At 47.7% G+C, this 26,989-nt stretch overlaps 1 protein-coding gene across 2 annotated transcripts in view; it reads right to left on the bottom strand.

Moving 5' to 3' along the window:
- The window catches only part of LETM1 (leucine zipper and EF-hand containing transmembrane protein 1), a 113,449-nt gene that overhangs the window by 27,049 nt on the left and 59,411 nt on the right, over positions 1 to 26,989 (bottom strand). For both annotated transcript variants that reach the window (XM_082243756.1, XM_082243757.1), the window contains exons 7-10: positions 25,138 to 25,257; positions 23,260 to 23,391; positions 11,800 to 11,961; positions 8,836 to 8,967 (exon numbers count right to left, since the gene is read on the bottom strand). In XM_082243756.1, the coding sequence (XP_082099882.1) occupies positions 8,836 to 8,967; positions 11,800 to 11,961; positions 23,260 to 23,391; positions 25,138 to 25,257 (546 nt within the window). The remainder of the gene's footprint in view (positions 1 to 8,835; positions 8,968 to 11,799; positions 11,962 to 23,259; positions 23,392 to 25,137; positions 25,258 to 26,989) is intronic.

The following is a 26,989-nucleotide window of genomic DNA, read 5'->3' as shown; positions in this document are numbered from 1 at the left end:
CAGGGGGTGCTTAAAAATAAAATAAAAACTAGGAAAAAAAATAAAAAAATTTTAACACTTCAAAAAAAAAAAAAAAAAACCTGATAACCTATTACTGTCACAAGGAAAGTAAACATCCCTTGCAACAGTAATAGACAGTGACAGGTACTCTTTATGGAGGGATCTGGGGTTTAAAAGGCCTCAAACCCCTCCACTGCACTTCCAAATATTCAAAACGCCAAAATCTGCATTTTTGAATACTTTTTTGGAAAAATGTATACCACGCAAAATACTTAAAAACAGCAGCCAGCAAAAACAAATGACAATTTGTGAAAAGAAATGAATAAATCATTGCAGTGCTGATAAAACAATATAAAGTGTGAATCAATGCTTAAGCATTGATTCGCACTTTATATTTTATCAGCGCTGCATTTTTGAAAACTGACAGTTTTTTTTAGGTCGGCGCTATTTGCCACCGAGTAAACCGAAGTGAGGAGACGGGAGCGGGAGACCCGGGCAGAGCAGCAGGAGGGGGGGGGGGGGGGGGGACGTTCGTAGTTATCACCAGAAAGCCAACTGCTGGCTCTAAAATACAGTACCGGGGTGATGCTTGTAGCTGCAGAAATCCCCCCCGGTACAACCACTTCTTGAAGCCGACGTACAGGTACGTCAGTTTGTGAGAAGTGGTTAAAAACCACCAAAAAAAGCTCTATTTGTGTAACAAAAAAAAAAAAAAAGATACAAATTTCATATGGGTACAGCATGACCGTGCAATTGTCATTCAAAGAGCATCAGCGCTGAAAACTGAAATTGGCCTGGGCAGGAAGGCGGTAAAGGAACATTGTAAAACAATAGATAGATTTCCATATATAGGAATCTAGGTCCCAAGATTGTAACAAACTTGGGAGGGGAAAAGATTTTTTTAAAACGTGGTCCACCACACCAAAATAAAATGTGTATGTATGAGTGTACATTAGCAGCCATGTGCAACAACATTTAACAAAATGTAATCCCATATACAGATGTAATACAACACAATAATCTGGGGAAAATCATTTAGTGCTATAGCACCAAAATTTGGTACAAATCTTTACATATACAAATGATGTAGAGCAGTGGTCCTCAACCCTGGCCTACAGGGCCCACTAACAGGCCAGGTTTGCAAGATAACTGAAATACATGATCCCAGGTGATATAATTTGCTGCTCAGTGATTGCAGTACTCTAGTCTGCATCTCCCCAAGGTAATACTTAAAATCTGGCCTGTTAGTGGGCCCTGAGGACCGGAGTTGAGGACCACTGATGTAGAGGACCTGAACAGCTATGTACTTAAAAAGGACAAATTCACCTGAAGCTGTCCATTAGATGATCCCACCATTGGAGTGCAGCCCTATTCATTTCTATGGGTGAGCCATACTCATGTTGGCCATTCAGGAGTACAGCTTAGCCCTTAGGAATGAATGGGGCTGTGGCAAGTATGCAGAGTAGGAAAAAAGAGCCAGAGGATGTTTTCTTTGTAAAGACTGTTGAACTAGGGAGGGATGCACAGTAAAGGTTACTAGAACACAGGAGAAAGGTTAAGTATTTTACCAGGGGGGGGGGTTAATTAACCACTTGCCTACCGGGCACTTTCACCTCCTTCCTGCCCAGGCTAATATTTAGCTTTTAGTGCTGTTGCACGTTGAATGACAATTGTGCGGTCATGCAACACTACCCATATGACATTTTTATAATTTTTTACAAATAGAGCCTTCTTTTGCTGGTATTTATTCACCGCTGGGTTTTTATATTTTGCTAAAACGAAAAAAGTTTTTTTTTTTTAATTTTGGTTAGTTTTGGTTAATACATTTTGCAAACAGGTAATTTTTTACCTTTACTGATGTGCGCTGATAGACAGCACTAGCGGGCACAGATATGTGGCACTAATGGGGCGCTGGCCCTTTAAAATGGCGATAGCGGCGGTTCCCACCGCAATGTACCACAATGAGTGACTAGCCTGTGCTACTAAGCACTGAAGGATATAACTGCCAGCAGAGATATAAACCCCAAAAAATAGAGAAGCCCCCCAGAAGTGTATTTATACAATACCACACTGCCAGCTCGATCTGAGTGCTTGGAGAAAGGAAATGTCACGCCACTAGAGGCCGAACATAAGTCTGAGCCACAAGAAAATGGTTGCCAATGTTAGTCTATGGGGAGGTTCCGAGAAAATGGCCGCCGAGCACATGGGAAAAACACATTGCCCACACTAAAGATGGCACCCGAAAGGGCGCCAAGCACTACAGAGAAAATGGCTGCTGCCCTTACATGAGGCCAAAACAGCCTGCCCACACCCCAAATGGCGGCCCTGCGATTTTACACCGCTGCGGCCCCCACAAACATGTCTGTACCCCCAAAACATTGCACAAGCACCACCAGGGACACAGGAACCCCCGCAAACCCCCCACACCGCGGCAGGACCGCTATAGCGCCCCCCGCAGGGCCGTGAGGGACACACGGGAACCATACAGACAGACATGAGGGGGATATCACAGACTCCAAATAGACTGCCATCCCCATAACAGAGGCCCCACATACACCCCCCCGACAGCAAATGTCACAGACAGAGGGGTAGCATGGTACTCAGCGATCCAGCGAAAACGTGGGTGCCACTCTGTGACGGAAAGCCTCCCACTCTGGGTGGGGGTGCCGTCAGCCGAACAGGACGCTAGCAACAAGCGGCGTACCGCAGTTTAGACATCCTAACGAAGTAGCCCCTCCGCAGGCTTTGTCCCTAAGGACAGGGACAGGTCATTTGCGAGCCTGGGCGTACGCATAGCCTGCTAACGCTCGATGGCAGGCTGAGATTCCTTAAGGCTCTAGTACAACCAGTGCGATTCCCAGCTCCACAAATGCTGTAGTCTTCCAAAGTCTGACTAACTAAGCGCAGGAACAAAAAAAAAAAAAAAAAAAAGCTATCAGTGTAATCACTTAGCAGAAATAAAAATCAAGAAGCAGAAGAAAAGGCTGAGACTACAGCCACAGCCAAGGTAAGCCTGCCTACTCCTAACTAGGCAAAAGACAAACTGAATTGGGGAATGCTGCTAGCAGGGGGGTATTGGACCATAGGAACAGCCCCCTATAGGTGAGTCTATGCAAAGTCTTTTGTGAATGTTTCTAACAATCTTCTGCCTAGCTTACTCCTGTGGATAAGAGAAATACCCAGTAGTGAAGACTGTATGAGTGAGCGGCGACTGTCAGAGGACGCAAGAGAAACATTTAAGTTCTGTGCTGTTTAGAAGAGTTTGACTCATAATCAGGTAAATAGGATTGCCTGATCGCTGCATCCTTCCACTGTTGGTAGTCCTCTTCCCCCACACTACACGGTCAGAGCTTTCACGGGGATAAGAACCGATTAACCCCAATGTGAAAGTACACTCAGCATTGCTTGTGTATAAGAAAAAATGGATTTTTGTAAAATCTTACCGTAAAATCCTTTTCTCTTAAGCTCATTGACAGACGTAGTCCTCGTTGATTACTAACAACTCGGGTTATACTGCCCTCTACAGGAGTAGGACTAGACAGGAAAGAAAACGTTCTGGCCACACCCTAGGGGCAGTCCCAGAGGGTATATCCTCTCACTTCCTGCGACAGCAAATCAGTTATGTCACAAAGCAGTGTTTAGAGAATTTAACCCAACCCAACTCAAAAACAGAGGGGCGGGTACTACGTCTGTCAATGAGCTTAAGAGAAAAGGATTTTACGGTAAGATTTTACAAAAATCCATTTTTCTGTCGCTCATTGACAGACGTAGTCCTCGGTGATTACTAACAACTCGGGACGTCCCAAAGCAGTACCACAAATGAGGGGTGGGCTAACAGAATCAAAATCCAGAAGGCCCAACCAGGGCCAACCAGAAGCATCAAGGACTCATCGAGCAAAAAGAGACCTAAGTGAAAAACCCAACAAACCCTTGAGATAGACCAACAGTCTCCTCAGATTGCGGCCTGCAGAACCTTGCGGCCAAAAGAGGCATCTGACGATGCCATCACATCAACTTTATAAAATGATGTAAAGGTATGAACCGACGATCAAGTCATCGCCTTGAAAAACCTGGATCGCTGACGCCTGATGGCGGAAGACCCAGGAGACACTAGGCGCCCGAGTAGAGTGCGCCTTAACAGGGAACGGAGGATTCCGACCCTTAATAGAATAAGCCTGTACCACCGTCTGACTGGTCCATCTAGATATGGTCGCGGCAGACACAGGCAACCCCCTTCTAGGGCTATCCGTGATCACAAAAAGTGAGTTCGTCTTACGAAACAAGTTCGTAGTAGTCAAGTGTACCCTGATTGTCTGAACCCCATCCCAGGAGTGTAATCCCAAGGATGGCTAGTCTTAGGACACGGGGAAGGTAACACAATACTTTTATTCAGATGAAAAACTCTGAAAACCACTTTAGGAAGGAAGGATGGATTCGGAAGAAGAACCACCTTATCCCTATGAACCACCAGATATGGGGAACGACAAGATAATGCGGCCAGTTCTGACACCCTGCGTGCAGAAGTAATGGCCACCAAGAAGGCCACCTTCTGGGATAATGTAAGCAAGGGAATCTCCCTAATATCTTCAAAGAGAAGTTTCTGAAGAACCGACCACACTAAATTAAGATCCCAGGCGGTAAGGGTGCACGCACTGGCGGAGCCAGATGTCGCACCCCCTGGATGAAATTCCGCACCAAGGAATGATTAGCCAAAAGTTTCTGAAAGAAGATTGCCAACGCTGAAACCTGACCCTTGATGTGCTCAAGGACAGTTTCTGCTCAACCCCTTGTTGCAGACAGACCAAGATTCGGGTCACCGAATAGGTATGTGGGGGAAATCCAAGAGATTCACACCACGCAATATAAGACTTGCATGTGCTGGAAGTCGCTTTTCTTGCTTTAACTAGAGGTAGGAATAACTGAAGCTGACACTCCCTTGTCCTTCAGTACCTGGGTCTCAATGGCCAGGCCATTAAGCCAGCGATAGTAAAACAAGATGGAAGATCGGTCCCTAAGACCGCAAATCCTCCCTGAGAGGAAGCCTCCAAGGAGCGTCCGCGACTAGCCTCACCAAGTCGGCGTACCAGGCTCGACGAAGTCAGTCCGGAATTTCCAGAATAACTGGAATTCCCTCCACCTCTATCCTGCGAAGAAGTTCCCGCAGTAACTTGAGAGGCTGGAAGGCATGCCGTAGCTGATACTGCCCCCACGGGGCGATCAGCGTTTCTGCTGCGTCCGCTAGAGGATCGCGGGTGCGAACTACAAACCTCTGCACTTTCCTGTTGAGCCAAGGTGCCAACAGATCCACATCCGGGGTGCCCCAATGAAGGGACAGCTAGTGAAAAACCTCTGGATGAAGAGGCCATACCCCTTGATCCAGAATCTGATGGCTGGAATAATCTGCCTGCCGATTTCCCACCCCCGGAGTGAACACTGCGGGGAGATCCGGAACAAACCGTTCCGTCCAATGAAAGATGCTAGTCGTTTCGATGGCCACCAGGACACTCTAAGTGCCCCTTTCTTGACATAAGTCACGACCGTGGCATGGTGCGATTGGATCCGAATCGGGCTGCTCTAGAGCTGCTCGGTCCAGTAAATCAGACAAAATCTGATCGCTCTCAGTTCCGATACCCTATTGGTAACCTGGATGCTATCGGAAGGAATGACTTCCCCTGGTTGAGCATCGGAGACTTCCTGGTCCGCTCGCTCAACCGGATCCGATTGTCCAGGAAATCGGAATTCTGATTCCATTAGAAAAAAATCTCCTTCAGGAGAATTCGGGTATGAGACTGGGTATACGGTACTGCCTCCAAGAAGGCCACCATCAGTCCCAGCCAATTGACGGACAGCAACATCCGAATCGTTGACTGAACCTTCTGGAGTTTCTCCGCAAGGAGAAACTTTCTTGCCCAGGATGTAACCAACATTAGGCCCAGATAGTTCAGTCTCCTGGTGGGAACCAGGGATGATCTTTGGGAAAGCAAAGAAAACGCTGATGTCCTGCGATGATGGGGATATAAGGATAGGCATCCTAAATGTCTATGGACGCCAGGAAATCCCCCTGATGCAGGGAGGCCACCACTTTTCGGATGGACTCCATCTTTCCCCAAGTCCAGAAATTGGACGCACCTTGCCCTCTTTCCTGGGCATTGTGAACAGGTTCGAATAGAACCCCTGAAACCGCTCAATGTTAGAAGGGAAGAATCGCACCGGTGGAAGTGATCGAAACTCGATCCTGTATCCTGACCGTATGACCTTCCTTTAAAGAGGGATTTCTCAAACGGATAGCGCCTAGCCATGCGTTTGGAAATAACAGGGGTTCGTTTCAAAACGACCCCATTTGGGTAAAGGAAAATCCTTCGCCCTTTTGGTAGGCTAACAAGTACCAAAAAGGAATCTCAGTCTCAGCTACCTCTGCCGGTGTAACCTCAAGACTAAAGGTTTCCCGGACGGACACAACTAGTGCATCCACCACTCTTGTGCTATGGCGGAGGCAGAAACGTGCTCCTCACTGCTGAGGAGACATTACCTGAGACAACAGCCCCATAAGAGGGACCTCCGGAACCAGGCGGGTGCCACTCCTGACAGAACCCCTCTCCACCGGGGTGGGGGGGCTGTCGACCAGTACGGACGCCGTGACTCTTGGTCATTGGCGTTCAAGCGAGACGTTTAACTCGCAGGGTCAGTCCCCGTCCAGTGGGACTATGTCGCGGCCGACCCAGCGCGGAGCTCTGGCCTGCACGCGCTCGTAGGCTGAACTGGGGTGACCACTGGATCTCAACATCCAGCCCGTCGCCCAGTTACAGCTTTCTTGCTTGAAGATCTCACAGGAACACTGGAGAAAAAAGCAGTCTAAAAAAAATCTTTCTAAGAAAAAATCCTGCCAGGACCGAAGGCATCTAGGTCCTTACTCCTAACTAGACAGAAAAAAACTGATTTGCTGTAGCAGGAAGTGAGAGGATATACCCTCTGGGACTGCCCCTAGGGTGTGGCCAGAACGTTTTCTTTCCTGTCTAGTCCTACTCCTGTAGAGGGCAGTATAACCCGAGTTGTTAGTAATCAATGAGGACTGCGTCTGTCAATGAGCGACAGAGAAAGAAGGATGTCACATGCTCCCAATACAAAGTTCGTTCAGAGAGCCCAGGTGGGTAAACGTAGTGGTGGTGAAGGGAAGTAAATACCATGAATATAGGGGATTGGATATAAAGAGAAGTACAGGCTCCCTTTAAAATGAAACTTTTACTGAGAGAAATATGGAGGCGGCCAATGTTGACCTAATTTTGAAAATGCTAGCTGTCTGACCATGATGAACGTCAATACTTGCTGAGCTGCTGACCCAGAACAAGTAAGGAATAATTAAAGCACTATCTCCTGCTCTACATGCTTGGCTTAGTTGCTAAAAGAAAAAAAAAAAAAAAAAAAAAAAAAAAAGGATTTGGTCAGCATGAGTACCAGGCAACTAGCATTTTTTTTTTTTTTTTTTTTTAAAGAGGTCAGCAATGACAGCCTACATGTTTACAATTTTTAATAAAGGAACATGCAAGAACACAGGAATATTATAATATTAACTTCTTATCCATGGTGTTTTCAAAGACTGGGACCCCTCAACTGGGACTGTCAGGCTCTTATTCAAGTAGGAAAGAGTCAACTGCCGCTGTCCACTTTCTTGAGTAATTCCTTTTATGGGGGGAACTGGCGAGTAAATGGCTTTGGTGGGGAAGCACCTGAAATACATCCCTTCTTGTGAGGGTACAATGGAAAGGGATTTTATGGCAGCTGCCAGGACCCAAACCTAGTGACTTTGGACTAAGAGGATTCTGGCAGCTGTGACTTAAACTGGAGTTCCAGCCTGTAAAAAAAAAAAGTCAGCAGCTACAAATACTGTAGCTGCTAAATTTTAATATAAAAGGACACTTACCTGTTCAGGTATCCCGCAATGTCGGCACCCCTAGCCGATTCGTCTCTGGGTGCAGGCACCATCATCTTCACTAAGGGAAGCAGGAAGTGAAGCCTCGTGGCATCACAGGCCTTTTCCTACTGTGCATGCGTGAGTCGCGCTGCACTTTCTAAATGGTCCGTGTTCTGGGACCTGTCTCTCTCCCAGAAGGCAGCAATGGGGGAGCGAAGAGAGGCCGAAAATTGCGTAGATCACCACAATCATTGTGCGGCTATCCTACCCAAAGTGGAAGCGGCCACCTGGTTTTGACGAGTATCCGCTCCCCCCTCCTCCGCGAATTGTATCAAATGTGGCAGGGGTGGGGGAGGAGGAAGCAAACAAGCAAAGCTTACCCTTTCGGGTGGAGCTCCGCTTTAAGATTAGAACACGCCACATACTCCAGGAAGCCCACAATGGTTTTGTGGGTCTTAGACAGTCCCAGACAGATACAAAATAGGAGTAAACAAAGCCAACCCAGGAGAGGAAATGTGTTATTCTCAGGATCAAAAGCAAGAAAATAAGGGAAAAAATAAATGCAGCCATCTCATAAAAGGCACAGGTATTCTGCAGTTCAATACATTTTTTTTAAACTCGGTTTAGGTACTCTTTAAGTATATATTTTTTGACCATTATGAGCAAGTTTTCTTCCTTGGACTAACTTTAGCAGTAATCTGTCTCTTGCAGCATTGTTCTAGAACTTGAACCGGCTTTAGGTGCTATCAGTTGAATCATGATTTACTCTCAAGCACTATTTAGGAACATTTAAGAATGGTTAGATGCCAAAAGTAACAAACTGCCTGATCAATCAAATAACCTTTCCTCCCTTGATCTATTACATAATTCAAGGGAGGAAAGACCTTTAATTACAGGGTATGCAAAGGTGCAGGAATCATGCGTACCTTAATGCCCTTCAACACAGGAGCAGTGTCCCTCAACTCTTCAGCTTGGTCAGCTGCACTTGGTGCCACTTCTTGCCCGGATGCTGTAGCCATCTTTGAAAGTTCCAGTTCAGCAGCTGCTTGTGCCTCCGCCTGAAACAAATCCATCATCATTACAACTAGCTCATCAATCTGTACAAAATAATCAAAATATTATGTTTGTGCCAAATCAAACCAGGAAGGATTCGTTCACACTAGTACAGATTTAAACAGTTCAGAGGGGGAAAAAAATGTAAACTTTGGTGCCATGAACCAATGTCATAGCACAAAATCCCTGCCAGGCTCCACCCTCAGATCTACTCTTTCTCTATGAAATGCATGAAAAGACTATTCTGCTGCATGTATGAGAGATCAGATGAGTTCTCAGTGTTACATAAACAAAACTTGTATTTTATGTCCCTGCTGTGCATATTTTACTTTTAAAACCATTATCTGATTTAAAGTGGTAGTCAACTCCCCCATTGCAAAATCTGATGACAGGCAAATTTTGAGCCTAGAGGTCTCGGTCATAAATGCTCCACCTGCCTGTGAGTGGTAATGTGTTCTGAGGATGCACAGCTCAGACTGCATTTATGGCACGCTCCGCATGCTGTGGCAAAGTGACTCCCGTGCGCATGCGCGGGATTGACGTCACCGCAGCCCAACCAATCAAGTAGTGAAGAAGATTCGGAACCCGGAAAAAAGACCGGACTAATATGGAAGCCGCCAGGGAGCCGTGACAGCCCAGCACTGGAGAGCTTCGTTTGTAGGCAAGTCTCCCAATATACTAGTATACAGTGCATACCAGTATATGATGATTTAAACCTGCAGTGGGGCACTTTTTTTGTACTCTCAAGGAGTCTTTACTAACTATACTAAATTCATACATTTAGTTTCTTAACTTCCTCCCATCCGCGCTACAGCCTATGTACGGCTGCAGCGCAGACTCACATTTTCGGGAGGCCGTCTTTATACGGCCTCCCAGAAACAGTCTCCCCGCGCGCTCCCGTGAGCGCGCATCGGGGAAAATCTGTGTCGGCCGTGTCCCTTGGACACAGCCGATCACAGATCGTGGTGAATGGCCAATCACAGCGGCCATTCACCAAGCGATCGGACCGTCCAATGAGAGATGATCTCATATGTAAACATATGAGATCATCTCTCATCGCCAGCGCTCCTTCCTCACACGGAGACTGCAGTGCGAAGGAGGAGGGAGAGCTGCCCAGTGCCAGGGACACAGAAGAATGTAATCAGGGCACCGATCACCAGTGCCGATTACACAAGGTAAAAAAACATACACTCAGTGACCATCAGTGCCATCCGCCAGTGCCCAGCAGTGCCACTTCAGTGCCGCCTATCAGTGCTCAGTGCCCATAAGTGCCACCTCATCAGTGCCCATCAGTGCCGCCTCTCAGTGCCGCCCATCAGTGCCGCCCATCAGTGCCGCCCATCAGTGCCGCCCATCAGTGCCGCCCATCAGTGCCGCCCATCAGTGCCGCCCATCAGTGCCGCCCATCAGTGCCGCCCATCAGTGCCGCCCATCAGTGCCGCCCATCAGTGCCGCCTCATCAGCGCACATCAGTGAAGGAGAAAAAATGTATTTATTTTCAAAATTTTCTGTCTTTTTTCTTTTTTTTTTTGTAAAAAATAAAAAACCCAGAGATGATTAAATACCACCAAAAGAAAGCTCTATTTGTGTGAAAAAAATGATAAAAATTTCATATGGGTACAGTGTAGCATGACCGCGCAATTGTCAGTCAAAGTGTGAGAGCGCTGAAAGCTGAAAATTGGCCTGGATGGGAAGGGGGTTTAAGTGCACAGTAGGCAAGTGGTTAAAGCACTTTTCACCTTTTTTTAACCTTTGTTGTATTTCAGTGCTACTGATCTCTTGCAGCCACTTCTGGTCTACATGCAGTTCAGTTAAAGCTACATGGCAATACTCACAATAGATTTCCTGATGGTGACAAGTGGGCCATAGCTTTGTAATGCATGTTAAAAGGCCACTTGTAGTGTGAAACATTTAACAGGACGACAATGTAGAAGCACAAAACAAAGACAGGGACAGAGTGTTGTCACCCTTCAACAGGAAATGCCTAAACAAAAACCTTAATAGCAGAGTCACTAAGTATTTTAGAAAAAACTGCAGATTTAAAAAAAAAAAAAAAGAAAAAAAAAATCAAACGACATTAAGGTCCGGTTCACACTTATGCGATGCGGGAAGGCTGCGAACACGCAGCCTGTTCCCGCATCGCACACGCACCCCCGGCAGTTCACACTGCCATATGCGATACGCTGGGGTTGTCAATGTAATCTTAACGACACCCCCAGTTTGATCGCATATCGCAGTGCGATCTTGCAGTTCGCACAGGATCAGATCGCACAAGTGTGAACCGCTGTGCGATCCGATCATGATGCGGCTGCCAAAAAGGGTCCCTGTGCGTGTTTGCTGCGGGTGCGGTGCGAATTTAGGTATACAAAGTGTATGGCTAAACTCGCACCGCACAGCCGATCGCATGTAATGAAGGAGCAGTGCGCTCCGACATTACATGCATGCGAACCCCGCACTCGCATAAGTGTGAACCGGGGCTAAAAAGGTTAAAGACTGCGAGTGTTGCAGTAGTGTTTAGATTATATATATATATATATATATATATATATATATATATATATATATATATATATATATATATATATATATATATATATATATATATATATATATATATATATATATATATATATATATATATATATATATAGAGGAGCCCCAACTTGAACATATGCAATGCTAGATCTTAAAACCTACTGATAGATCAAACCTGTATAGGCATCTAGTGTGCAGTAAATGTACACTGAGGTTCTACAATGACCCATCTACTATTTTAAGTGTCCAAGTCGCTCATAAACACAGATTTTCACAATCCAATAAGCAAAGTAAGCTTTTACCTTGGCTGCAGTCTGTAAGCTTTCCTTGGCAACCTCAGCCAACCTGTCCATCTCCTTCTCCTTTCTAATCGCCTCCTCCTCCTGCAGAGTGGCTTCCAGTTTGGTCTTGTTATTCACCTTTTCGCCCTCTACTTCTGCCACCTTCACCTGGGCCTCTTTAGCCTGAGAGATATAGAACATTAAAGGACAGACAACACAGTCTAACAAGTCATACCATATGCTACTCAAGAGTACGACCAAATCAGAAGCATCAACATGGAAAAGCTTTCCATTCACTACAAGTTTTGGAAATTGGTTAACTCTTGCAGTGTAACCCCAGTACAGTTTTGTGCCAAACAAGGCCCTTCTTTGGCATCATACTGCAATATACAATAAATTCATTTTTAATTCTGTAGTACACATAATATTGTAACAGCCAAGCATTGATATTACATCTTTTCAATGTAGCTATCATTAAATAGTTAAGTTATACTTCTACAGAATACAGTAGGACCACACTTTACAATATTGTCTTAACAGTTTATTAATGCTGGTTAACAAGTTAGGAAATCTTTGTACTGATTTTGTTAGTTAATGTGTAACCTAGTAGTTATTATTTTAATATATTTATACATTATATATTAAATATTTTAATAATTATTATTATTATTATGTATAGTTATTGATAACATTTAGAGGAGGGGGAAGACCTGAATCAGACAGGCTATAAAAACGGAATTTTTGTAAAATCTTACCTGTAAAATTCCTTTCTCTGAGTCCTCCGACAGTCGCCGCCTCTTCATATTCGTCACATATGGGGTATTAGACTTTGCTCCGAAGGAGTAGCTAGGCAACAGAATATGTTAACAAAAAAGCTTTTAACATATCCCACCCTCAAGGGGTGGTCCCCTCAGTCAATACCCTCCTACTTCCTGCAACCATATCTCAGTTTTAGTGGAATAGCAGTAGAGTATACAACCAAACCCCAAAAGAGGGGCGGGGGCGGCGACTGTCGGAGGACTCAGAGAAAGGAATTTTACAGGTAAGATTTTACAAAAATTCCGTTTTCTCTTACGTCCTCCGACAGTCGCCGCCTCTTCATATTCGTCACATATGGGGACGTCCCAAAGCAGTGCAAACATGAGGGGTGGGAAACGCATCCGCGCCGAAAAGGCAACGCAGTCTCCGCATCAAAGAAAGGAACCTTACTAAAGGAAGGAAACCAGCTGGGCAACAGCAAAAAACAAGTGCTCAACAGGAGCAACAACCCAGGAAAAGACAAAAAACCAGGGGATACAAAACTTATCCCAACAGCCAGGAGTCCCCAACAAGGGACCCTAGGGAACAGCCGCACTAAGAACCTTGCGGCCAAAGGAAGCATCCGCCGATGCCTGAACATCTACTTTGTAGAATTTTGTGAAAGTGTGCACGGTCGACCAAGTCGCCGCCTTACACACCTGGGCTACAGAAGCCCCATGACGACAGGCCCAAGACGTACTCAGATCTAGTAGAGTGCGCCTTCACAGGCACAGGGGGAACCTTCCCCTGCAAAGCATAGGCCTGTTCAATGGTCTGCCTGATCCATTTGGCGATGGTAGAGGCCGAAGCCGCCATGCCCTTCCGAGGACCCTCTGGAAGAACAAACAAGGAGTCCGTCTTTCGAAAAGACTCAGTCGATTTAAGGTAAACCCTTATCGCCCGAACAACATCCAGAGAATGCAATCTCACCTCCTTTGGATGTTTAGGCTTCGCGCACAACGAAGGCAAGACAATATCCTCATTAAGATGAAATGCCGAAACTCGTTTCGGAAGAAACAAAGGATTAGGTCGCAAGACCACCTTATCCAAATGAATAACCAGGTACGGAGACTTGCAGGACAAAGCCGCCAGCTCCGACACTCTGCGAGCCGAAGTGATCGCCACCAAAAAGGCGACCTTTTTGGACAACATAGACAACGAGATCTCCCTGATCTGTTCAAAAGGAGCACGTTGTAACACAGATAGAACGAGATTCAAGTCCCAAGGGGGCAGAGGATCCCGCCTAGGGGGGACCAGATGCCGCACACCCTGAACAAAGGTGCCAACCAAGGAGTTGAAAGCCACGGGACGTTGAAACAGAACGGCCAGTGCAGACACCTGACCCTTTATCGTAGCCAGCGCCAAACGCTGATCAACACCCGTTTGAAGGAAAGACAGCACACGGGAAACCGAGTACGTGCGGGGTGAAAACCCCCTGGACTCACACCAGGCAAAATAGGCCTTCCAAGTACGGTAATAAACCTTCCCTGAGGAAGACTTCCTCGCATTGATTAAAGTATGAACGACCTCTGGAGAGAGACCCCTCTCCTTCAGGACCTCGGTCTCAACAGCCAGGCCGTCAAAGCCAGCGACTGTAAAGCAGGATGGTATATCGGTCCTTGAGACAGTAGATCGTCTCGAAGAGGCAGACGCCACGGGGCGTCGACCGCCAGATTCACGAGGTCTGCGTACCAGGACCGGCGAGGCCAGTCCGGTGCCACAAGAATCACCGTGCTGCGTTCCGAGTGTAACCTGCGAAGGAACCTGGACAGCAACTGAATCGGTGGAAACGCGTACATCAGCCTGTACTGATGCCACGGGGCCACTAACGCGTCCGACGCGTCTGCCCGAGGGTCGCGCGTCCTTGCCACGAACCTCTTCACCTTGTTGTTGAGACGAGACGCGAACAGGTCCACATCTGGAAGACCCCACTTCGCGCACAACATCTGGAAGACAGCCGGGTGGAGAGACCATTCCCCCTGATCCAGGGTCTGGCGACTCAGATAGTCCGCCTGCCAGTTCTCCACCCCCGGAATGTGAACCGCCGTTATCGCCGGGACATGAGTCTCGGCCCAAGACAGAATGTCGGCCACTTCTCGAGCCGCTCGGGCACTCCTGGTGCCCCCTTGGTGGTTGATGTAGGCCACCGCCGTGGCATTGTCCGTCTGCACCCGAACCGGGCAGCCCTGCAGCCGGTCCGTCCAGCGATGAAGACAGAGACTTATCGCACGCAATTCCAGAATGTTGATCGGAAGGGAAGACTCCCCCTCCGACCAAGTCCCCTGGGCGGACAGAACGCCCAGAACTCCACCCCAGCCCGACAGGCTGGCATCCGTGGTGATTACCGTCCACGAGATCGGACGAAACGACTTGCCCCCGGACACCAACGGGGACCGGAGCCACCACAGAAGGTTTCCTCTGGTGCGATGACTCAACGAGATTTGAAGATCCAGAGATTGAGGTCGCCCGTCCCACCTGGACAGGATCTCCGCTTGGAGACCCCGCGTGTGAAACTGGGCGAATGGAATCGCCTCGAAGGCCGAGACCATCAATCCCAGACATCTCATACACGTCCGCAGAGACGAGTGCGGAACGTCCCTGAGGGACCTGACTTCCTCCTGGAGAGTCCGGAGTTTGTCTTCCGGCAGGAAGACCTTCGCCTGCACCGAGTCCAGAATCATTCCCAGATAGGGAAGACGAACAGACGGACTCAGTGTCGACTTTGGAAAATTTATCGTCCAACCAAACTCCTGCAGAGTTTGCATCGTGACAGACAGGTCCTTCTCCAGACCCTGGCTGGTCGCAGACCGAACCAGAATGTCGTCCAGATAGCCCAGGACAGAAACGCCCTGGGCCCTCAATAATGCCAGAACCGGTGCAAGCACCTTGGTGAAGACCCGCGGAGCCGAGGCGAGACCAAAGGGCAACGCCACGAACTGGTAGTGATCCTCCGCAATGGCAAATCGAAGGTATCTCTGGTGACCCTCGAAAATGGGGATGTGAAGATACGCATCCTTCAAATCGATGGAGGCCATGAATTCCCCCGGAACCAGGGCAGCCACCACCGACCGCAGGGATTCCATGCGGAACTTGCGAACCCGCACAGAGCGGTTCAGAGCCTTCAAGTCCAGAATTGGACGAACCTTGCCCTCCTTTCTGGGCACGGTGAACAGATTGGAATAAAACCCCCGAAACCTGTCCCGATGAGGCACCGGAACCACCACTCCCTGAGCCCTCAGGTCCCGCACCGCCAGGTGCAGGTCCCGCAAGCGCTCTGGAGACAGCTGAAGATTTGAGGGAAAAAATCTGCTCTCCGGCCGAGAGAGAAACTCGATCTTGTAACCAGATCGAACGATTTCCTGAACCCATCTGTCCCGCACACGGGCCAACCAGGGCTGAAGAAAACCGAGCAAGCGTCCCCCCACCCCAAAACTGGGTGAGGGCGCCCCTTCAGGCCGAACTGTTATGGGCTGCAGATCCGGATTGGCCGGACTTCTGTTTACCAGACCAGGGCTTCTTCTGAGAGCCTTGACCTTTGAACGGTTTGCCCTTGTAGTGCGGCCGAAAGGCACGAAAGGACCCCTGAGGGGGCCGAAAATTAGCATGCTTCTTCCCAGAAGCCCCCTTAGCCTTGGGGAAATGGGGCAAGAGAGTGCTCTTACCCCCGGTGATCCCCTTAATCAACACATCCAGGGACTCCCCAAAAAGGCGAGACGCATCATAAGGTAGATTGGCTAAGGTCTTACGTGAAGATTGGTCCACCGACCAACATTTTAACCAAACCAGGCGGCGAGACAACACCGCCACGCTGTGCACACGTGCAGCCAACGGAACCAGGTCCAGGGCCGCATCACACAGATACATGACACCCTGGTGGATTTGATCCACCATATCCAGGGTCGCCGGCGAGGCCGAGTCGGCCACTAGGACGCGCCTAAGCATCTGCGTCCAACTTGCGATCGCCTGGGCCGCCATGAGAGAAGCAAACAGAGCCTTAAGCATAGAACCCGTAACAGAATAAGTATGACGGGCAAGAGACTCCAGTCTCCTATCCGTGGCATCACGGAACACAGGGGAATCCTCTGCAGGAATCGCAGTGGCTTTGTTCAAAACCGCAATTGCGTGATCCACTGGGGGAGGCACACACCACCTTTCATCAGTGGAAGGCGAAAAAGGATAACGCAGCTTGAATCTACTTGGTACCGCAAAAGGTTTGCGCAGATTGCGCCATTGATCCTTAACAGCGCGCTGAAAATCATCATTGCAGGGAAAAACCTGCGGCGTCCTGCGTTTTCTCTGCGTCCCATAAGCCGCCAAGGCAGCGGGGGGACACACTTCGTCCTGCAAACGCAGCGTTTGCTTAATGGAAGCAATCAACTCATCCATGATTGCAAGCTCTTCAGGCGAGCCAGGGGGAGAATTATCAACCCCCTCAACTTCAGCCTCCACCTCAGACCCCACTAGATCAAGAGAGGAGCGGGACCCCGATAAGGAGGCCCCCGCCATAACAGCCCCATCACCTTCACCCTCAGAATCAGAGGAAAGAGCAACTCTGGGCCTTTTAGTAGATTGAGCAGCCACCAGCATCTGCACCTGAGCAGCAAGGCCAGCCACAATAGTGGCTAAATCCCCCCCTGGGGGGGAAACAGCGGTCCCCTGGCTTTCCACCAAAGCTGTAGGAAATTTGCCCTCCTGAGAATCCATTGCCCCTGTAATGCCAGACAACAAAGGGTTAACTGCCCCTTTTAAGCAAGCGCGGCAAGCGCAGCCCACCGCACCACACTCAAGCACAATAAGACCCCCACAGGGAATATGCAAACTGAACACAGGCAATGGATAGCAAGAAACAGAAGGATAAAACCTGAGGAGACCCTCGCCGCTGCTGCTGCCGCCTCGATCGGTGTTCCTGGAAAGAGGAAGTGATGCTGCCAGGGCGCTCTATGTAAGCCTATGGAGGCTACAAGAAAATGGCCGCCATGCATGTAAAACATGCGGCCGGAGCGAGTGTAGGCAAAATGGCGTCGTTTGGCGCCGAAACCGCCGCTCCACAGTGCATTAAAACACACATTACATTCCAAAATCAGAATACATGTCAGATCGCCGCAGCGAACGCTGTATATGCCCAAACATGCCAAAAAAACATGCCCCACAGCACACAGCTTCTCACACTGACCAGTCTGACACACACAGTGTCATACAGCTCCCCCCCCCCCCCTTGCAGCCCACAGCATGCAGCCGAGAGATAGGGAGACAAGCAGTGTGAATAGAGGCAGGTTACACAGTCCCAGACTGAAACCCCCCCAGACAGACAGGTCCCCACATAAATACACTTACCTCACATGGCGTGGGGGACCCGCACAGGCGAACAAACCGCTGCACATGAGGCAGGGAGAGTCGCATTCAAGACGCACACAATGGGGGTTAAGAAACCGCACAGCGTCCAGTGAGGTAGCCACCTCACCAATCATCCCTGCACCGAACAGGGATGGGTCGTTCACTGTGCCAGGAGCGTTACCTGGCTGAACGCTCGATGGCAGACTGGGAAGCCACTGACCCACGACCTGCGACCAGGGGGATCAGCCCGAGACCCAGTCCGCATGATCCTCTTCATCCGAAGAACTAACGCTGACAAAATAACAGCTAAGTAAAGGTAGAGAGAAAACTCAAACAAAATTTTAAAAAGAAGAAAGAGTCTGGGACAGAAAGTCCCAGCACAGAGAGAGCCAGCCACTCCTGACAAGCTAGACATTAAAACTGAGATATGGTTGCAGGAAGTAGGAGGGTATTGACTGAGGGGACCACCCCTTGAGGGTGGGATATGTTAAAAGCTTTATTGTTAACATATTCTGTTGCCTAGCTACTCCTTCGGAGCAAAGTCTAATACCCCATATGTGACGAATATGAAGAGGCGGCGACTGTCGGAGGACGTAAGAGAAAATCTGTTTAGTTAACTGTTGTTCAATTACATATTTACTTGCCCCTTTCCCCACTCTCCATCCTGCAGCGTAGTGATTAGGGTGTGCCCAGGCACACCCCCTGCGCACGCCTATGGCCTTGCATGAGTATTGCTAGTATTATGCCACCCATCGGACCCTACTGACATTTACTAATTAAAGCGGTTGTAAACTGCTGGTGGTAAAAAAGAAAAAAAAATCCTGCAAGGCAATGTCATAATGTGCTACGTTGCATCGCATTGTAGCACATAATGAGAAACTTACCTTAGAACAAAGCCCTCTAGCACCATAATGTCAGCGCTGTATGGCTTGACATCTTCACCTGGTCTTCCTTCACGGGTTCGAGATCTCCGGCTACATGCGTGTGGGAGCCGCCATGGGCTCTGAAGTCCAGCACTGTAAGATGGACCTTCAGAGCACATGCGCGGATGAGGTCATCGGCTGCATGCACTCTGAATATCTCCTAAACTGTGCAAGTTTAGGAGATATTCACAGCACCTACAGGAAAACCTTATTATAGGCTTGCCTGTGTGTACAAGTGGTTTAACAGATTTTACAACTAGGGTGACCACGTGTCCCGGATCGCCCGGGACAGTCCCGCATTTGGAGAGTCGGTCCCGGTCACCCTCATTCCGGGACAATGCAGTGTCCCGGAATGATCTGAGCCCGTGAGCCGCCGACCGCTGCTGTGCTGTGACAGATAGTCACTTCCTTATACTATGCGATCGCCGAATCAGATCGGCATCGCATAGTACTGTCCAGTGTGTGTGGCTCCTCACCTGCCTTGCTGCACGCAGTGCGCGGCCGAGTCACGTGACGACGGTGACATCAGCCGGAGCCAGGATCTCTACTGTGCGGCGCCTCAGCCTGCTGTAACTGACTGTCTGTATCCAACGGTCGTTATTATCAGCATTTAAGAGGACAAAATGTAAGTTTAACTTTTTAATGGATGTCTGCCTATTCTTTCCTTTGTGTTCAGGGCAGCAAATATTTATTGCTTAGAAACTTAGAAAGTTGGACTTGTAAAACGTGTAGTAAGTTAGTTACTACATGGAATTAGAGGCAGGAAATGGAAATGTAAGATAAAAAAAAAAGAAATGGAGAGAGGCTCAGGCAACATATAAGCAATGTATATATATATATATTGTAGAGTAATATATTGGTTATTTATACATTAATAAATATGTGGAATTGTTTTGCAGTCTGTTATTTATGGTTGGTAAAGTATTCATATTTTGTAAAAGTTGCTGCTCATTAAGAAAAAAAAAAAAATTAAAAAAACTGTTCTTTAATGCAACTTGTTTTGTTTTCTATTTCCTCAGAGATATCTAAGTAGCCAGTTAAAGTGTGCAGAAATACTGAAAAATGCACAGACAGATATGTTTTTGCCAGTCTCACGTATATGTTTGACGAAATGCACTTGGGAAAGTAAGTGTCCCTGAATGGCAGTTAGGAAATGTGGTCACCCTATTTACAACCACTTTAAGTAAAAAAAAACTCTCAGGGTTCAGGTTTACCTGACTTTGGGTGGGTACACGTAATATAAATCTGGACTTGGGTCTACATCAAAAGCCTGGCAGTCTAGACTCTAGACCAAAGCCGTCCATAAATTTCACTAATGCTAGCCAATAGGCTACATGGGGCTTGGTAATGTGCATGTCTGTTTAAAGGGAACCGGTCATGACGATATCCTTGGAGAGGTCATTGCAAGTTATAAAAACAGAAAGCTTCAGCACTGCTATCCTCATACATGCTTCAGTATTTAGTAAAGTGACTGAATAGGTTTGAATTTTTTTTTTTTTTTTTTTAAATATTACTCACCTGCTCTGTGCAAAGGTTTTGCACAAAGCAGCCCAAATTCTCTCCTCAGTTCTCCCGCTGGCGCTCCTGGCTCCTCTGCTTCGCTCAGCCCCCATGGCAAGCAGCTTCTGATGGAGGGAATTCCTGCGTGCTCACTCCTGAGCCCAACACTTCATGAGACACTCAACCCTACCACCCACTGGCTCCCGCTGCGGTGTCTGAGCCAATAAGGGAGCCCCTGCTCCTGTGTACATCTCTGGATTGAGATTGGGCTCAGATAACTATAAGGGGGGCTGGAGGGGTAGCTGCATGCAGAACTTTACCTTATTATATTGTCTGCATTAGAGAAGTAAAGGAAATGCTCGTCTGGCTGAACTTCTCCTGTTGATCACAGGAGTGCAGTTTGTTCTGCACTCCCGCGACCCGTTTTCAGCAGACAGTGGGCTGAAGTCTGCTGACATCACAGAGCCATTCCAGGCCCGAAGTGGGGATCCGCCCACATGCCTGGACCGCCACCTGGCTCAGCCTCTCTGAGCCTGAGCAGGCCGCTCTCTGCTCTGCCCATGCCCGCCCCCGCCCCCCCCAGCGCTTACTGGAGAACTGGGCTGTGGAGGGGAAGCGGGCATGGGCAGAGCAGAGAGCCAGTGACTGACTGCTCCTCCAGTGAGCACTGTCAGAGCCAAGCGATCTGCGGTGTACTCTGGTCTTAGAGCTGGCAGGGGACATCGATCCAATGCTGCATCCACCTAGGTAGGTATGATTATTAAATAAAATGAACACCCATACTTCATTTTTAAAAGTAAAAAAAAAGAAAAAATACGCTCAGCCTTTAGATCCACTTAAAAAGAGAAGTATATAATTTTTTTTTACAATCATACTTACCTAGGTGGATGCAGCATCGGTCCGATTGGCTCGAACATGGAGAAAAGATCAAACACCACCGATCGCTCGGTTCTCAGGGCTCCCTAAACAGAGAACTGGTAACTGTCAGTCACCAGCTCTCTGCTCTGCCCCTCTGCGCTCACTGGAATGCTGGGCTGTGGCAGGGCAGGAGCGGTTGACTCAGGCTCTCAGAGGCTCGCTAAGAGGCTGAGCTGGGAGCCGGTCAAGGTATGTGGGCGAATCCAGACTTAATTGTTGCGTTCTTGCCGGGCCTGGACCGGCTCTGTGACGTCAGCCGACAGCGGGATTCAGCCTGTCTGCTTAAAAACAGGTCACAGGAAAAATATACAGCTAAACAAGCTTTGGCTGTACTTGTCCTTTAAAGTCACTAAATCAAAACAAGCCCGGAGACAGTGAAGTCCGAACCCTAACCAGCATATTTGTTCCAGATTACTGGCTCCCAAAACAGTACATTAAAGTAATTCCACCCTAAAACTGGTTTTGAAAATGCCCCCTCCTTGCTCAACACCTACCCTGATTAACCTGTGTAAAAAGGATGTATAGACTTGGTTTCCGCTGACCCAGGTGCGGTCACATGATCTAGCTCCCTTGCGTCAGTCAGCAGTCGCTGCAGGGAAGAGGAGGGAGTGTCGATAATGCCTGGGAAACGAACGCCTATGGGATATGGGAGAAATCTCTGCTTCAGGCTTTACCAGATATTCTCAAGCGCCCTCTTCTCTTTCCAGCAGCTCACTGACACAGGGGACCACGTGACCGGACTGAAAAAGGTTAGGATATATATATATATATATAATATCTTTTTTACACAGATTAGTCAGCAAAGGTGTTGGGTGGGGGATATTTTTATGGCTAGTTAAATTTAAAGCGGAGTTCCGGCCCCAAAAGAAAATTTCGATAAAAATACCCCCGGGACAGTCAGGGCTAGTGCATTTCAGCAATGATAGCCTCTGAAATGTCCCTGGGTTCACTTACCTTTTAGAAGAAATACCTTGAAAATGTCTTGTCCAGCGCTGTCATCTCAGGTGTGGGCAGCTGAAGCCGGAGCGTCCTCTTCGGTGACGTCAGAGTCCCAGAAGTGACAAGCAGGGCCAGTGCAGGCGCATTGACTCTTGGGAGCGATGACGTTCAGCTCCCAGGAGTCAATGCAAGCAGGAAGGGACTGCGCAGGCCACGGCCGAAGAGGGAGGAAGAGTAAGGAAGGTAAGTATATTTTTTTTAATAACAAGGTAAGTAAATAAAAAAAATTAAAAATTGAAATTATCCAATTCTTTTTCAGCGACAGTACAGCAAGCGGATCGTGTAAAGTCGATTTTGAGGCCGGAACTCCCCTTTAAGCTTGAATTCTACTTTAAGCATGTAACAGATGCAAAACTGGAAGAAGAAAAAAAAAACAACAACAACAACAACAACCACAACCACAACCACAACAACCACAACCACAACCACAACAACCACAACCACAACCACCACAACAACATGCAACAATATATTTCCATCCTGACATTCAATTTAATGACCTTGTTACGTAGAACAAGGTATCCCGAAGCTCCATTAACAGCAACATGCTGCATCTCTGCAATTTATTGCAGGAAATTATGGGAGTAACAAAAACAAAGTTAGGAGACATCTCTGTTCAAGTGGGCAGACTTAGAGCCCCTGGGTCATAAGCAATCCTTTTACATATAAAGTCCTGAGGCAAAGTACAAAAATAATGTAGTATATTTCAAGGCATGATTGCCTTTATAGGCTTCACTGTAGTAAGCAGGATTGAAATACAAATGTCATCATTTCCTTTTTAATGAAAATCTGGAGGCCGAGTAAAATTACTGAGCTCAATTTAAATCAAAGTAAATTCTAATAAAGTCAATTTTTACCAAACGAAAACTACATAGAAAGTATCACCAAAGTGCTGATATTTGGGTTCATATTAGAAACTTCCCTGTAATTGTCATGTGACTGAACTGACAGTAGCACTCCATGCATCTACATGCACACTGCTGACATGAAAGGCTGATGATGTACGTACCATGCTTTCGGGTAAAGTCTGCAGAGTTGTTTTGAGCTGATCAGCTGGGGAGAGTGTTTCAGGGAGATACAAAGCTCTGGACAATAGAAGTAATGATGTGGGGATTTGCTGATTCAAATGTAGTTCCAACCACTGTAATGACAGATAAAATAATAAGTCCTCTTCCTAGAACAAAGCAAGTCTCATCAAGCACAGAAAACAGCCTGACAAATGTAGAAGAATTCTCCTGATGTCAAGCATTGCTTGAGATAATCAGCGTTTCTTATTCTTTATCACAGAGATTTTTTTATCTTGCTGTGAAACCCGTCTAGCAAGGGTGAAGCTCCAATTCTTCTGTACAGAATAATGAAGGTTTAAAGCTGGCCATAGGTAGTTCAAAACCCTGCTGGTTCAGCAGGGACTGGCTGAGATTCAATCCATCTATGAGTAGGCTGATTGTATCCAAGTTGAGCCATTGTTCAAGGTGGGTACAGACAGCATGTCGGATTTCTAGCATGGAAATATTATCAGCGGCAATATTGTGTTCTCCCGGCAAGGATGGAATCCCCGCCCTCCTCCAACCCGTGGTTGCAGAAAAGAAAACCGCATCATCCATGGCCTTCATGACAGTAGCATCACTATCACCATCAGGAGAGAATTGTAAGTAAGGTATACATGCACAGGGTATCCCTACATCCACACAAGCGATGTGGATGCAAAGATCTTCCCCGCTGTGCTGCTGTATTTTGCCAGCAGGGACTTCGACCCCCCTGTCAGAATACATTGAGGAGCGCTGGAATCATTGTCTGCAAGCGCTGATCGAATTGCTGATTGAATGCTGGTTTTTCAGCAGGACCGGCTTCTGTTGAACAGAGAGAGGGACCGGACAAATATTGGTGTGTGTACCCAACTTTCCAGTCTACCTGCTTTCTGAAAGAAAAAAACGACATGCTTGAGGTTTTCAAGCAGATATTACAGAGGCAGGATCTAAAGGAGCTAAATCAGAGGCTCTGTACCTTGTGAACCAATCAAAGCCATCACGATTGTAAACACAAGTAGTGTTCACAAACATTCAGCCCATTCACACTTTTCGGTGGGCTGAAAGTTAGTAAACACAGCAGGAAAGGAGGATGAGCAGATCAAAGGTCGAGGTGGGTGGGTTTTACCCACTTGAGCTCCAGGTTTTATCCCTTTCATGACCATAGCATTTTTTTTGCTATTTAGCACTGTGCTATTTTTACTAGCAATTGCATGAAAATTGCATAATTTTTCCCACACAAAAATAGAGCTTTTTTTTTTAGAGCTCGTGTTAAAACAACCAGGTTGTTTATATGGTTATGTGATCGCTGTGGCCAATCATAGCAATCACATCCCAGTTACTGGTAACAGTAAATCACAGTCACAGGAGGAGGTCACTATGCGCTCGGAACCCGGAAGCAGCACAATCATGTATACATACAGGTGACTGAGCAGGCAGCTGCCGCCCTGCCACAGTAAATGTACTGTAGCGGGGCAGCAAGTGGTTAAAGTGCAGCTGACCACCAGTGATTGCAAGATTTATTTTTTTTTTTTTAAAAGCTTAAGAAATAGAAGGAACCACCAAAAAAATGCTCTGTCAAAAAAAAAAAGTAACATTAATTTAGCCACAGTGTTGTGTTAAAAAATTGTTAGTGGGACAATCATCACACTGAAACCTTAAAAATGTCCTGAAAAGGAAGGCGTATATATAGCCTGGCACTTAAGTAGTTAAAGTGGAATCTCAGAAATGTATTTTTAAGCAGGTAAAGTCCCAGAATGACAAGAAGCAAGATGAAGTCGCAGTGACAAAGGGTCACCAAGAGAGGGGACGAAGAGGAAATCTCAGCAAGCAAAACACATGCAACTTCAACTATCCCAGACCTGCTTCAGCTGGTCTCGTAACCGTTCCTCTGTGACGCCGAGCGCTCTCATTCCCCTGGCGCGACATGCCGCTTGTAGCTCTTTTACATTGAGTGTGTCCACACCTTCCTCCGCAATAAGCTGTTGTACATAGAGAAAATAGAAATGTGAGAGTTCAGTTTCTGTTCTCCAAGCATGTAGATCCGGGGTCCTCAATAGGCGGACTCCGGGCCGCCTCCGGACCCACACGGATTAAAATCTGGACCGCCGAAGCGGTCTGCTTCCTTCTGTCTCAGCGGGGGACAGAATGGAGAGGATCGGGAGGATCGGACTGGCTGTGTTTAGCGCTGCATGATTACAAAAAGCCGAGTACAAGTTCTTCTGCGGCGGAGAGGATGTCCTACAAAGTCCCGCCTCCTGGGCCGGCTGTTACCTATGATAGACAGAACACTGGTGACGTCTATCATAGGAGCCAGTGTCCAGGAGGCGGGACTTTGTAGGACATCCTCTCCGTCGGGTAAGAAGAACTTGTACTCGGCTTTTTGTAATCATGCAGCGCTAAACACAGCCACTCCGATCCTCTCAATTCTAACCCCCCCCCCGCTGATGACAGAAGGAAGCAGACCTCGGCGGTCCAGATTAATGGGGGCACGCACACTGGTCACTGCATTATTGGGGGCACAAACACTTTTCACTCTGCATTATTGGGGGCACGCACACTGGTCACTGCATTATTGGGGGCACAAACACTGGTCACTGCATTATTGGGGGCACAAACACTGGTCACTCTGCATTATTGGGGGCACGCACACTGGTCACTGCATTATTGGGGGCACAACACTGGTCACTCTGCATTATTGGGGGCAAGCACACTGGTCACTCTGCATTATTGGGGGCACAAACACTGGTCACTCTGCATTATTGGGGGCACAAACACTGGTCACTCTGCATTATTGGGGGCACAAACACTGGTCACTCTGCATTATTGGGGGCACAAACACTGGTCACTCTGCATTATTGGGGGCACACACACTGGTCACTCTGCATTATTGGGGGCACGCACACTGGTCACTGCATTATTGGGGGCACAACACTGGTCACTCTGCATTATTGGGGGCAAGCACACTGGTCACTCTGCATTATTGGGGGCACAAACACTGGTCACTCTGCATTATTGGGGGCACAAACACTGGTCACTCTGCATTATTGGGGGCACGCACACTGGTCACTGCATTATTGGGGGCACAACACTGGTCACTCTGCATTATTGGGGGCAAGCACACTGGTCACTCTGCATTATTGGGGGCACAAACACTGGTCACTCTGCATTATTGGGGGCACAAACACTGGTCACTCTGCATTATTGGGGGCACGCACACTGGTCACTGCATTATTGGGGGCACAACACTGGTCACTCTGCATTATTGGGGGCAAGCACACTGGTCACTCTGCATTATTGGGGGCACAAACACTGGTCACTCTGCATTATTGGGGGCACAAACACTGGTCACTCTGCATTATTGGGGGCACAAACACTGGTCACTCTGCATTATTGGGGGCACGCACACTGGTCACTGCATTATTGGGGGCACAACACTGGTCACTCTGCATTATTGGGGGCAAGCACACTGGTCACTCTGCATTATTGGGGGCACAAACACTGGTCACTCTGCATTATTGGGGGCACAAACACTGGTCACTCTGCATTATTGGGGGCACACACACTGGTCACTCTGCATTATTGGGGGCACGCACACTTTTCACTCTGCATTATTGGGGGCACACACACTGGTCACTGCATTATTGGGGGCACACACACTGGTCACTGCATTATTGGGGGCACACACACTGGTCACTGCATTATTGGGGGCAC

Source organism: Pelophylax lessonae (assembly GCF_965119305.1).
Source record: "Pelophylax lessonae genome assembly, chromosome: 1".
Lineage (NCBI taxonomy): Eukaryota > Metazoa > Chordata > Amphibia > Anura > Ranidae > Pelophylax > Pelophylax lessonae.
Note: the sequence above shows the minus strand (reverse complement) of the source record. Positions and strands in the feature narration are given on the sequence as shown.